Source organism: Cavia porcellus, unplaced genomic scaffold (assembly GCF_034190915.1).
Source record: "Cavia porcellus strain 051 isolate PalLab524CR breed Dunkin Hartley unplaced genomic scaffold, mCavPor4.1 scaffold_8, whole genome shotgun sequence".
Taxonomy (NCBI): Eukaryota; Metazoa; Chordata; class Mammalia; order Rodentia; family Caviidae; genus Cavia; species Cavia porcellus.
This window is the reverse complement of record NW_026947491.1, coordinates 84,659,781-84,673,296: the sequence shown is the minus strand read 5'-3', so window position 1 is coordinate 84,673,296 and position 13,516 is coordinate 84,659,781. Positions and strand designations below refer to the sequence as shown.

Below are 13,516 nucleotides of genomic sequence, written 5' to 3'. Positions count from 1 at the left end.
ACCTGACTGTGTCCAGGAGAGATGAGAACAAGTTTAAAGGCACTAGCACAGGAGGGCGCATGTGCGAGGCCTGGTGTACAGTGACGAGGGTAGTGGTGGGGTGGAGGTGAGGCTCAGGGAGAGGCTACAGGTCCTAGAGGGCCTTGGCCATGGTGAGCTTTGCCCTTCCTCTGAGATGGGAGGCTTTGGAGGAGTCCAAATGATGTGATTTTTTTTTCAGTGCTGGAAATTGAACCCAGGTCCTTTGCATTCAGCTACATCCCCAGCTCCTTTTTACATTTTTTTTAGAGACAGAGTCTTGCCAAGTTGCTGAGTTGCCTAGGCTGGGCTTGAATTTGAGATCCTATTGCCTCAGTCTTTCAGAATGCTGAGTTTACAAGTGTCTGCTGCCACACCTAAATCTGAGCTATATTTTAACAGAATTCTCTGAGTGAAGAATAGACCAGGGCAGCAGACAAGACTGGAAGCAGGGAGGCCTGGGCCTGCTACAGGGGGAGGAGAAGGCGTGGGTGAGGATGGCAGGTGGAGGTATCACTCTGAAGTCTGAAGGTAAACCCGAGGGCTGAGCTGATGGGTCGGCTGTCAGCGGCATGAGAAAGAGGAATGAAGGTGACTCAGACTTTGTCTGCGCAATCAGAAGAATGACACTGACCCACCAGATTCAGGAGCACTAGAGGTAGAGAAGGTTCTTTGGACAAAGTACAGTCTTGGCATTGTTTAGTCTGCAGTGCTTCTTAGATATCTGTATGGAGATGCTGGAGTTGTGTGTCTGAGTTCAGGGGAGAGATCTGGGCCACAGATAACTTCAAGAATTACCAGCCTATTGGTAGTATTAAAGGACTGAATGAAATGGTCTAGAGTAAGTGTGTAAATGAGAAGGACGTAAAGAACAGAGTCCTGGGGCTGCCTCTAGCACACACTCTACATTATGCTGCCTCAGTGACTACAGTGTGTCACCCCAACTTGAGTAAGAACTGCCTAGCAGATTGGTAAAGCTCTGGGGGTCTGTGATGATTGACATGTAGGCCAACCTACCCAGGATGTGAATAGCATCAACCAATAGGCTTGCAGCTTACATGGAATAAAAAGGGAAAGAAGAAGAAAGCCTGCCCTTTTCTTTGGAGGAGCTCTGTCCTTCACTGTTGTCTTTGGATACTTATCACCAGGTTTCCATAGCAGACTCAGCTTCAAACAGGGATCCACACTGACTCTGCTGTGAGCTTGAGGCCTCCAGCCTTCGACTGGATCCTTTAGTTCTCTGATGCACAGATGCCGTTTTACATTTTTCCACCCCTCATTCCATAGATGGCCACTGTAAGTCTACCTTGTAAATTCTTTACATGTAATCATGTATTATGTGATACTCAGTCTGTCCTTTAGTGAACCCCAACTGACATCCTGATGATGTAGTCAGGCAGAGACCAGGGCCAGGGTTTTCCATTTCTTGGAGGCTTTCATGGAAAGGTCATAAGAAAGTAAGGTATTCATTGTCCTGGCATTCTGTCCTTTCCACCAAAAGCATCAGTCCACACCTGTCCTGGCTCCCACTCCACAAGAGCAATGGCCATAGATTGAGCACTGTCACCTCTGTATGGCTCTGTAAAGAGCCACCTTTATACTTCCTGTCATAATCAGTTATCTTGACATTGGTCGTTGAGGGAATGGTGGCTTTATCCTGAGACTGGGACTTAAATCTTGGTTTTGCTGCATGCCAGCTCTGTGGCTTTTGACCAGAACCTTAACCTCTGTCAGCCTCAGTGTTCTCATGCCCAAATATCTCATGGCCTTATTTTGACAGTTGAATGTGTGTGCAAGGGTTATTGCTGTGCCTGGCAAATGAAAGAATTATAAGAGCAAACAATATGTGTCAGGTAGAGTTGCACACATCTTTTATATACTTACTCTATGCACCTGTTTTATTATTTCCACTTTGTGGGTAAGGTTAAGTGATTTGGCCAGCTGGTAATTCCTGTAGCCTGGCTATAGGAATTACTCATTTAACCAGAATGCTAGATAACGCTACTTCAGAATTCTGTATGATGTTTCTCCTCTCTCATTTTCAAATGTTTTTATTAAGTGGCTCAAGTCTGAAGTTCTCATTTTATGTTTTTCTTTGTTATTAAATTTCATTCATTATCTGACCCTATGACAACTTTCATTCCCTTTGTAATAGAATTAGCAGTTTAATGCAGTGGCAGAAAGAAAGAAAGAAAGAAAGAAAGAAAGAAAGAAAGAAAGAAAGAAAGAAAGAAAGAAAAAGAGAGAAGGAAAGAAAGATTTGAATTTGCTTAAATACAGGAGATAAAGTCTTATTGCCCACCCTCTCTGTGGGAAACTGGCATTCAAACCCACTGGAAATATGGTTTTCTCCTTCAATAGCCAGGAACTGAACAAGAAAGAAAATCAAAAGATGAGATATTTTTATTTTAGAATATTAGGAAAAACAGAAGCCCACAGTACTCTGCATGTGTGTGTAGATGTGATCATATGTGTGTGCAGGTGTGGATGGCACGTAGGTAAGTGGTTTGCACATGTGTGTGCATGTGGGATATACAATATGGGCCTGGGGGTGGTTGGTGCAAAAGGGTGGGTGCGATTACTTCCCTGGCTTGTGTGTCTTCTGCTCACTGAGCTAGTGACACTGAAAGGGGAAACCATGAAAGCATGTTTTTCGTGACACAAGGCTGCCGTATTTAGCAAATAAAAACACAGGACTCCCAGTTCAATCTGAATTTCAGATAATACAATAAATAATGCTCTAGTGTAGAGATGTTCCACCTAGTATTTGGGACATCCTTTATCAAAAAAATTGTTATTTGCAATTCAGATTTATCTGGGGATGCTGTGTGTTATTTAGAAAGCTTACCGAGAAAGAAGAAATTTAAATACCTGCTGAGTTTTAAAACCAAAAACCTTTATAAAGTCCACAAACCACATTTGGATTAGCAAATTCTCTCATTCTGGCTGGGGCATCAACTCATTCTTTCTCTTCCAGAAAGTCCCTGAATGGCTTGGCACCACTGTCTGCCAAATGGGACATAGCCTGAGCCATTGAGCAGGAGTAAACCCTGCGGATTTCACAATGGAGCCCTCGTACAATGTCACAGGCTACCGCAGAGGAGTTTGTTCTCCGCTTCAATTTTGAAAAACCAATTAAGAATTTTGTCAAAGGCCTGCTCGTGGCCTGTCCTAATAGCCAATATCCTGTGGTGTTCAATCTTCCCTCTCTAATTTGCATGATGATAGAATTCTTCCTTCCGGCACCTAGCAAATGCTGGGAAGTCTGTGGCAGAGAGGACTCTGGCAAGGTAGCAGGGGGAAACGTCCTGTGACTCCAGGAAAGCTCAGAGCAGGCACAGGTGAGGACCAGAACCAGAGGACCTGCGATGCAGGGTCTGCTTGGGCCTCCAGACCAGATTTCCTCTTCACTGGAACAAAGTAGAGTGTGAGAGTTACAGTTCAAGCTCTCAAGTGACAGTTTGTGTGTCCATGTGTCACTTTCCAATTGTCTGAGCTGGACCCTTTGGTCTCTTGTTGCCTCGTCTGTAAAAAGTCTGGAATACCAGTACCCATGTCACAGGGTTATTGTAAGGACTCAGTGGCATTGTTAGTAAAAGCTGGCACTCACAAAGCACTTAATACTTGTTAGTTATAGTTATCATTATTGTCACCTGGGACTCTTTCAGGTTCAGTTAGAAGGTTTTACTAATAACTATTTCTAACGGTAAATATAGTACAGGCTCACAGAGCAATATATAAGTACAGAAAATCTCAAGAAAAAAATTAAATTGGCTATCTTTATCTCCCCCATTCTATTCTCTGTATCAGAGACCCACTTGAAAAGCTTTTAGCAATGCAGACACCTGGGCCCAGACTGCATCTGACAAATCAGAATCTCCACAGGTAGGGATGCCAGATCTGTATTTTTAAGGAAGCATTCCACACCATTCTATTAAAAAAAAGTCAGGCTTAAAGAGTCCTGAAGTTCACTCGTGTGTGTGCTCTGTCTCATGTAGTTGTAAAGAATTGGACTGTATTGTGCACTTGGTTTGTAACCTGCTGTTGTCAAGCTTCTGTATCTTCCATCATCATCCTTTCATAATCCCTGATTTTTCAGGGCTCCAGCTGTGGTTTCTAATAAGCCTGGTCTACCTTTCATCCAGAAGTCCTCTCATGAAATGAATCCACTTACAAATGTCACCGTTCTTGCCTTCCTGTGCCATGTTTGATGGATAGAGACCACTCGCCATTATTTGTCCTTCCCTTCTTGGACTTCTGCTCCCTAATTGAAGGCCACATGTGGCTCTGGTCTCCCAGTTGTCACTCCGAAGCTGTGTGACTAATGCTTGAGACCACATTAGTGGACATGCCCATGAGGGTTTGAACACTTCTTCCCTAAAATACTAATTTGACATATAACACTATTTTTCATTTAGTGTTCACCAACCATGACGGTGGTTATTTCAAAACAATCTCCAAGGACTCTGGGGGCAAATTCCTTGGCTGTCCAACTGTCGTTTTAGGAAAATAAAATGACAGCAAACCACCATTAAAAAAAATCCCTCGGAGACGGCTGTCTCCCGCTAGTGATTAATGACAGTGAATACAGGGTGTGCAAGGCCTTCCACAAAGTAAGAAGCAAATGCAAGAAGGTTCCAAGTTGGAGTCCAGCCTGGGCACCTTAGCAAAAGCTTATCTCAAAATATAAAAACAAAATAAAATTTGAAAAGGGCTAGGGATGTAGCTTAGTGCAAAGACCCTAAGTTTGAAGAACCGTGAAGAAAGAGAAGAAGCAGGAGAAGGGGCAGAGAGAGGAGGTGAAGAAAGAGAAGGGCCACACCGCTCTTGTCCACCCTGCTGCCAGTGTCATAGGACGACGGACACCTGCCTGCCTCTGCCCTCCCGGTAACCCTCCAGCTGCTGAGTGGGAACCTGAGTGTCAGTGACTTGAAAGCTCAAACCGTGTATACTGGCTGTTTCTCGTGGGCCCCATTTGGTGAAATGTGACTTTGGATATCATCGGTAGACAATAACAAGCAACAAGGGCTATGCCAGGTCACTAGGCAGTTTTGGGGAGATCAGAGGAGGAGGTCTGACCCCTAGAGCAGGACCATTTGTGCATGCACTCTGGCCAGGCACACTGCGGGGTGTTCACAAGGGCTGTGGCCACTCAGCATTTGCTGTCCCTGAGGAGGGTGGCCGATTGACACAGAAGCATGAGTTGTTCCAGGAATGAGCAGAGGACTCAACGGCTGACTGTGCTGAAAGTGACTTGTAATTACCGGGGAGTGACATGCGAGGCACCCTCAGGGTTGATGGAGGCAGCATTGAAGGACAGCCTCTCCTTTCCTGGGACAGTAAATATTTGGCAGGGTGCTGGCAGCACCGCTGTCTGATGAACAGCGAAAGAGATGCAGAATTAGAGCGATGAAGCCTATGAAATCAGCTGGGGTGTGCTGGCCAGGACTGACCTCAGGGCTTAGGCCTCAGCAGTCTCACACAGGTGCACACTTCCTCTAGCGGTGGGGAGTAAGGTGGGGGCTGTAAGTCACCCCCGAATTACCTGCAGAGGACTAGATCCGTGATCCCCTAGGATGCTCAAGTCACTTTATAAAATATAAAAGACAACATATTTGCATGTAATTTTTATATATGGTATAGGTTGTATCTTCCCATATATGTTAGATTATTTATAACACCTAGTACAGTGTAAATGCTGACGGCTGTGTATAGCCACGGATTGTGAGTTCTTCTACCTGCTGGCTTTCTACTGTGTCTAAGCCTCAGCTTCTTCCTCTAGCTCGCGAGGACAGGAAAGCAATGAAATGAAGTCACTGAGTGCAGAGTGGTACAGATGGTGCTCATTTCAGCCAGCCGGGCAAAAGGGAGGGGAAGTCACAGTCTCACTCCAGCCTGGGATGGGTGACGGCGGACCCAAGGGCTGACAGGGCTGATGCAAGGCCTGCCCAGGGGAACACATGGCTCAGATCTCTGTCCTGCCAGCTAGGGCGTCTCTGGCCCGGGCTGAGGCTGGCTGCCCAAGTGTGATGGTTTCATGATGGGCCAAGCCACAGCTATCATCGCCCTGCTCCGGCTGACTTCAGCATCGACCGTGGAGCATATGAGAGGTTCTGGGCTCTGCCAAAATGAAGACTCTGTGGGGAAGTTCTGTGGGGAAGTTTGTAGTGTATTCTTCTTGATCCCCAATGATGGAATTTTCAGTGTCCAGGGAGGCAGATAGAGAGCAGCCAGAAGCAGGTGGCACGTTTCTGACCTCCAGGAACTGCCCCACCGCTCCTGTCTTCAGTAGTGTTGTCCTCATTGCCCCAGCCGTCTTCACTCGGGTGGCGTCTTTCACTGGTGGTGATGGGCTCCGGAGTTGTTGCTTGGGACCTAAGCAAACCTCTGCCAGCACTACTGGTGGCCATGCTACCGGTCTTGCTAATCTCTTTCATTAGGTCACAGAGCAGCAGTCAGGGGCCTGTGGTGACACTGAACTTCAGCTCTGCTGCCTGGACACTGAAGGAGTGGTTTCTTCCCATTCCTTAACAGAAGCAGGAAAGAATGATTTCTGCACACAAGATGATTTTAAACGAAAGATTTGTGTACCTGTGTTTGCCCTTCTTATTGCTGACAGGCTGTCTCTCCGGGGAGAGGCCCTTAGATCTTGGTACCCCACTTCAGAACAGACATTGGTCTTAATCTATGGATTCCTTCTGTTTCCATGAAATACCTTTGGTGGGTAATATTTTTTCTCTGACAACTTAAGTTGCTTGTTTTCCTTGTTTTCACCCAATGCTCTTATAAATGTGAATTTATTTCCTATAGATCTTGCTTAGTATTCATTATGGCTCTTGTTTGAGAATTTATGTTTCATCAGCTCTGGAAAATTCTTAGCCAGATTGTTTGTCTACAGAGTTTCCTACAGTCTGGGTTTTGATGGTTGCTTCCTTGATGGTATCGTTTAACTTGTTCCTCTGTCCTTGATAGTTCCTATGATTTGGTAGTTAAATCTGGAGCATGAATCACACTCAATTTGCTTTCTGGGCCAGCATACTTTAACAGGAGATACCGTGACCTTCCATCAGTGCCTGTTTTCTTATGGTACCAACAACCATTGATGATAGATCAGGTCTTTCATCCCATTGGTGTATGTCTGGGAGGACAGTCTAGTCTTCTTTTCTTTTCCCCCTCTTTTAAGATAGAAAAATCCTCATGGTGAGTTTTCTGGTCAAAGGTGAAGGTATGTGTTTTTCTTGATGCTGACAAATTAGGCCCTCCCACGTGGAAGTAATACTGTATATGAGAAAGGCAGTTAGTACTCCAAATGCTCTATAGAATAGATTACCTGATATTGTAGTTTTACTTGTCTGATGGTTGAAACGTGATGTGTTGGTGTGGCTTTAATCTGCACTCATCTTGCTATAACTGAGGTTCTTGTGTTTCCCCGTCTTAGCTCTCTTCCCTGGCCTGCAGAAGCTGGCAGCATACTCTTAAAACATAAAGGAGAAAGCACAAAGCCAAGAGAAAGTCCAAGGGCACAGGATGACAGCCAAGATGGTTCAGCATAAGCTACTAGGAGCTGAAAGTACACCTCCAACTGCTGTGGTCACCAGATTTACCCGTGCCCAGTTGCCATCTATGCTCAGCATTACACCCTGGTCTTTCTCCTTGCCTTTAAATGTCATGTTAAAAACTGGCATGTTATTGAGAGTTTTGAATGCCTGGAAAGTGTAACAAGGTACCCTCTCACCTATTAGAGAAGGAGGTTGGGGGAAGGGGAGGGTAAGAAAAATGATGGGGAAGTGGATGTAATCAAAGTGTGCTGTATGTATGTATGAAAATGTCCAATGAAACCTGTTATTCTGGGTAATTGTTAGATGAATGAATAATTCTGTTTAAAAGTGGGCTCCTCTCATAGGAAAGAGCAGTCATCTCAGGCTTCAGTCACATGTGGGTTTGTGGACAGGGCTTGCTCATGGGAAATAGCAAACTCTTCCAGCCATACACCAGGCCTGAGACAGGCTTAATACCATGAGAAGAGAACTCTTTTTCTCTCTCTCTCCTCTCTCCTCTCTTTCTTCGTGGTACTGGGCATTGAACCTAGGGATTTTGTACATTGAACCTATGGCCTTTTTAAACAGAGCTAAATCTCTAGCCCTTTTAAAAATTTTTAATTTTGAGATGAGTTCTCACTAAGTTGCTAAGTTGCCCAGGCTGGGCCCAAATTTGCAGTCCTCCTGTCTCAGTCTTCCAGGTGTGTACCACCACACAAAAACGAGAAGTTTCTTTTTAATAACTCTCGGCATAAAAGTCATCTTCAAAATGGTCACAAAATTCTGGAGATGTGTTTTCTTAGGCTACTGGGACTTGCCACCAACAAGCCATCAGCAAGATTCTGGAACTACTAGGAAAATTTCTTTCTAATGGAAACATGCAGGGTTGGTTCCATGAGGATTTCATTTCTAAGCCCAAACTGAATAATAACCTTGCTAACATTGGTTAGGGGCCATTTGGGGAGTAAAGGTAACATACCATTAATATCAATCAGTATTTATTGAGAACTTTCTATTTACAGGTTTCATAGGTAAGGAAGACTTTCTGGTTTTGGTTTCTAACTGTGTTAGGGTTTCTTATGATGGGTTTCTCTTGCTTAGAGAGAAAGCTGTAATTAGGTTATAAGTTTTAATGCATATTTAAAAACATAATGGATAGTAATTTTGTTCTAGGTTTTGCTTCCTGTGGTGTGACTTCTCTGTTCAAATTCAGATGCAAGAGTCAGCTTTCTGTTACTGTAACAAAATACCAGGGATAATCATCTTAAAAAGAAAAGGTTCATTTGGGCTCACAGTTTCAGAGGTTCTACTCCATGATCCATTGGCCTGTTGCTTGGGGCCTGTGGCAAGGCTGTGTATCACGGTGGGACCACATGGCAGAGGGCACCATCACTGCATGGCAAGAAAGGAAAAGAGAGACTAGATGGGCTTGAGTTCCAATATTGCCTTCAAGACCCCATGCCTGTTGGGTCTCCCATCAGGCTCCATTTTTTTTCTTTCTGGGGACAAGGCATTACTGTGTTGCTCAGGCTTTTGCCTCAAAGTCATGATCTTCCTGCATCAGCCTCCATAGTTCCTGGTATTACGCCTCTGCACCACTGCACCTGGCTCGCGCTCCACTTCTTTTTTTTTTTTTTTTAGAAGCATGGTGTATTTAATGTCAAAAAGTTCAAATTCAAGTACAAAAATTAAACAACACATGATTTCAACATTAAAAACCATTAACACTTCTTATGCAAATACAGTGAATATCAAAAACACAAGTGAAGCTTAATTATAAAATCCTTAAATATATTAACAGCAAAATTAGAATTTATTTCTGTAACAAATAATTAATAACTAAAATATTTATAGCTGTTTTCAAGGACCACAATGGTAGACTGTGTTATCTTTAGTATTACATAAAATTAGCATCTTAATCTTTTTGTCTCATCATTTCTTTCTACCTAATATATAATTGTTCCAATCTCCAAAAGAGATAGTGATCCTTGGTTATCATCTTTAGTTACAACTGTTCCTTTCAAGTGGCTTAATATTTGTAAAAATTTTGCAAAGTAGTTACACAATAAATTAAACTACTGGGATCTATTGCCCACTCAGGAATTACATGAAAATTCCATAAGTTTAAAAAGAATAGCAGTTTGCAAACCCTGGAATAACTTTTCAAATATTGCATCTTAAAATAAATTCTATAACTCTGTTATTCTGAACTATAGTTGCTGTTTAGTATGTTGGAATGTATTATTTTTAAAGCCAAATGTGCAAACCCGATTCTAAAATAAAACAGTAGTTTACTTTGCATGCTTTACACAAAGTAATTTTCATACTAATGTTTACAGATTTTCTTCAGAAGAATGAGGCCTGATTGGAGATATATAGTCGTTGTCCCACATGGCTGCCATTAACAAGTGACACTGTTGGTGACAAGGGATAGCTTGGATAAGAGTAAGGCCTTGAAGTGTAAGGAAGCATGCTGGGAATCCCAGAAGAGAGGGTAGTAGCACTAACAGGGGAAAGACTATTTATTGAGCTGCGACGGAAACTGCAGTCTGTAAATAAATACATGAACAATTACACTGCACATCTTTATGGACACAAATTTAATTCAAAGAGACAAAGCATTAAAACTATAATCACATTTTAACATAATGTTTAACATTTAAGATCCTGATGATACCCTATCAGTGGTAAAGATTACTTCCAAGGTCACTGCAATGCAAATCCTAATAGTTTTACCAAGTCAGAATTTAATGCTTTCCTTCACTGACACAATGCTTCAGAGATCTTAACAGATTGCATTCTTGACATAGAAAAAGATAATAACATAGAAAAAGAAACATAGAAAAAGAAAATCTCTGATTTGTCTGCGCTCCACAAAAAAGCTTCTTTTAAATTTGGTTCTAGCAATAAGGGGTAATTCATGAAGAAAAGATAAAAAAACAACAATTCATAGTTGCTTTTTTAAAAACTGTATTAATTATCAAACAGCAGAAATATTACCCCTGCACTTTAGAAACATATGGCATAAACTAACTTCCAATATTTCATTATTTAAAGCTAATAGGAACATTTATAAAACTCCACATACCAATTTAATAGTCCTACTGGTACCATAAAACAATAAAATGAATCGTCCTCATAAAATAAACTTTAAGAAACCATTATCAACTTATAGTATAGAAAAATATCCAAAAATTAAACCAAATTAAAAAATAATTCTATTTGAAATACTGTTCCTCAGTATACATTCATCATATATACCAATAATTTCCTGCTTTGTTAACTAATAATTATGTGTGTATTAAAGACCAAATTGGTAAATCTTATATTTTCCAAAAACTCAACTATGTTCTTTAGTCAAATTATGGTAACATATAATGGGTATGTTAAGGTTATAGTGTTTCTAGGAATAAGAGGAGAGGAGTTAGGTCATTTAACGGACAGGTAGAGAGTTATGTTCTCTGCAGTACGGTCCTGGTATCATAAATGAGGCCTCTAACACAGGCACATTAACTTAGTGCTGTCATGGAACTTATGTTTAGCCAACGGGAATGAGATCAACTGCAGGAGAATAAGCTCAAGCAACATCAAAAAGGACCTGCTTATTTTCTCCAAATTCTTCTACACAGGTCCAGGCTGAAGAAACTGTGTTCCCTGTCCAAATGAAGCAATGTAAACTGGGCTACCAGTTCCTTTGCATCTTCAATCATAGTACAGAGTTTGTCTGGCACGAAGTAACTCTGGGACCCATTTGCAATAGCAGGAATAACTATTTTGTATACCAGGAGTACTTTCCCCTCCTGACTGGTTGCTGAATACAAGTCATACTCTGGTGGTGCCCAATTATTTTTGTTGCAGTAATAATCCAAGTGCATTACTGCAGAATTAAAATGACTGGATTGCAAGGAATACATACTAATTGGAGTAAGCTTTGTCCCAGGGAAGAAAGGGTAAGTGCATCTTTCAATTTCAGGGGGGCTTGGGCTGTGCTGACCATTGAGACGAGCAGAAAGAGTTGGTGTCTTGCCTAGACTTTTGCCTAGCCTGTCTTCTTTGTTAGCGTACACAGTCAGGTTTTCAGGACTGGGGCTCATCTGACCATTAAGATGCTGCCTCCAGGTGCTCTCTTTATTTACTGGTTTTGCAAGTGTTACCTCAATACTTGCTCCATCGATGCATTTCCCACTTATCACAGACATAGCAGCCACTGCATCTTCTCGGTTGAAAAAGTGAACAAAAGCATAATCTCTAAGTTTTTTTACTCGTTCAACGGCACCTGGTTTGAATTTATTAAATTCTGCTTTAATTGTTTCCTCTGTAGTTGAGATCATTAAATTTCTTACAAAGAGAACTTTAACTCTCTGCATAGTTTCCCCATCAACTTCTTTCTCTGGATCAGCCCAATCCACCTGAATGGTATGGCCCCACAGTTGGAACGTACCTGGAATTAGTTTTCTCCTAGCCATAGCAGCGGCTCTGTGAGATTCATACTTAACAAAAGCAAAACCACGATTTTTGGTCTTATCAGTTGCACTTGGATAAACAATGACATCTACAACTCCTTCTGTAACCTTCTTAATTTCATCCAAAATTTCTTCTTTCTTCTTTTCCTTGGGAATAGCTCCAATAAATAATCTGCAATTATCCAAGCTCACACAGACACCAATAAACTTCCCTGGCCGAATCTCATAATTATTAAGAATTCTAATAGCCAATTGGGCTTCTTCTTTCGTAGTATACGTCACAAAAGCATAACCTCTATTTTCACCACTAAATTCCATCATAAGTCGAAATTCATGTATCTTCCCAGCTCTTTCAAATACTAACTCATCTTCATACATATCTCGAGGTATTTTTCCTACAAAAACCTCACACCCCCTTGGTGGAGGTGGACCTTCCCAACCCGGAGGAGGACCCCCAAATTTCCTTTGTCCGTTTTCTTGAACCATGTTGTACCCCGTCTTCTCCATCAATGCGAGCAGGGCCGCTTCATTCTGAATACCAGTTCGAACTTCGCTGCATCCATTTGTTCCATCCATGTTTTCTTCATTCATGGCTGCAGCTCCCCTTCGGCTCTTCAGAAGTCGATCTTAAGTCTCGGGGACCAACGACGCAAACCGCCGCCAGCACGCTGGGCTGGTCGGTTGGCGTGGGGTCGCCGCCGGGCTCCACTTCTTAAAGATTCTACTGCTTCCTAGTATTCCTACCCTGGGAATCAAGCCATCAACACATGGGCCTTTGGGGGACACTTGTCCAAACCATACCAGAGATACTTGGGAAGTTCAGGTGAGAAGAGTGACGATTAGAGGCCATCTCCAGTTCCCCTCTATGAGCAAGCTTGGTTTTCTTGGGCATGTGTTTTTTTGTTCGTTTGTTTTTGCTTTTGCTTTTGAGACAAGTCCTCATTATGTAGTTTGGGCTGGCCTGGAATTCACAACATAGCTCAAGCAAGCCTCAAACTTGTGGTGATCCTCTCGCCTCAGCTTCCTGCAGGTTGGAACATCAATATGACACAGTCTGGAAGTTTTCCTGTGTATTGAAGGCTTATGCACAGACATGTATCTCTTGTAGTCCTAAAGGCTGGATGCACCGCATCATGGCCAGGCTCCCAGGAGGCCTTGCCTGTGTCTTACAGATGGCTGTCCTCTTGCAGGGCATGCTCAGAGGGCCTTTCCTACACACATGCAGTGCCTGGATCTCCTTGTGCGGGACCTAGTCTGATTCGATTAAGGCTCCTCCTCATTTAATTTTAATCCCCCTTAAAGTCCTGTCTCCTGCACATTCATACGGGGTTCTGGGGCTTCAACAATGAATTGGGAGCTGGGGTAGGGGACACGCAAGTCCTTAGCATCATAGGATCCAGACCCTGGAGGATACGGTCTGCCTGTGTTTGACAAAACTCCCAGCTTTCTAGAAAATGATCATGCCTGAAAATGATAGTCAGAGATATGTGAAATTCT

The 13,516-nt window shown here is 42.7% G+C and overlaps 1 protein-coding gene across 2 annotated transcripts; it reads right to left on the bottom strand.

Annotated features, from left to right (window-relative positions):
• Positions 1–9,696: 9,696 nt before the first annotated feature.
• On the bottom strand, positions 9,697–13,254 carry LOC100725600 (probable RNA-binding protein 46). 2 transcript variants are annotated; one of them, XM_005006348.4, is made up of 2 exons: positions 11,203–13,254; positions 9,697–10,105 (listed from the first exon to the last, which is right to left on the bottom strand). In XM_005006348.4, exons 1-2 carry the CDS (start codon positions 12,608–12,610, stop codon positions 9,903–9,905), a joined length of 1,611 nt encoding a protein of 536 aa, XP_005006405.1. In that variant the 5' UTR covers positions 12,611–13,254; the 3' UTR covers positions 9,697–9,902. The 2 variants fall into 2 exon arrangements, with proteins under 2 accessions (XP_005006405.1, XP_005006406.1); XM_005006349.4 differs by having other exon boundaries at positions 9,697–13,254.
• Between the last annotated feature and the right edge of the window lie 262 nt (positions 13,255–13,516).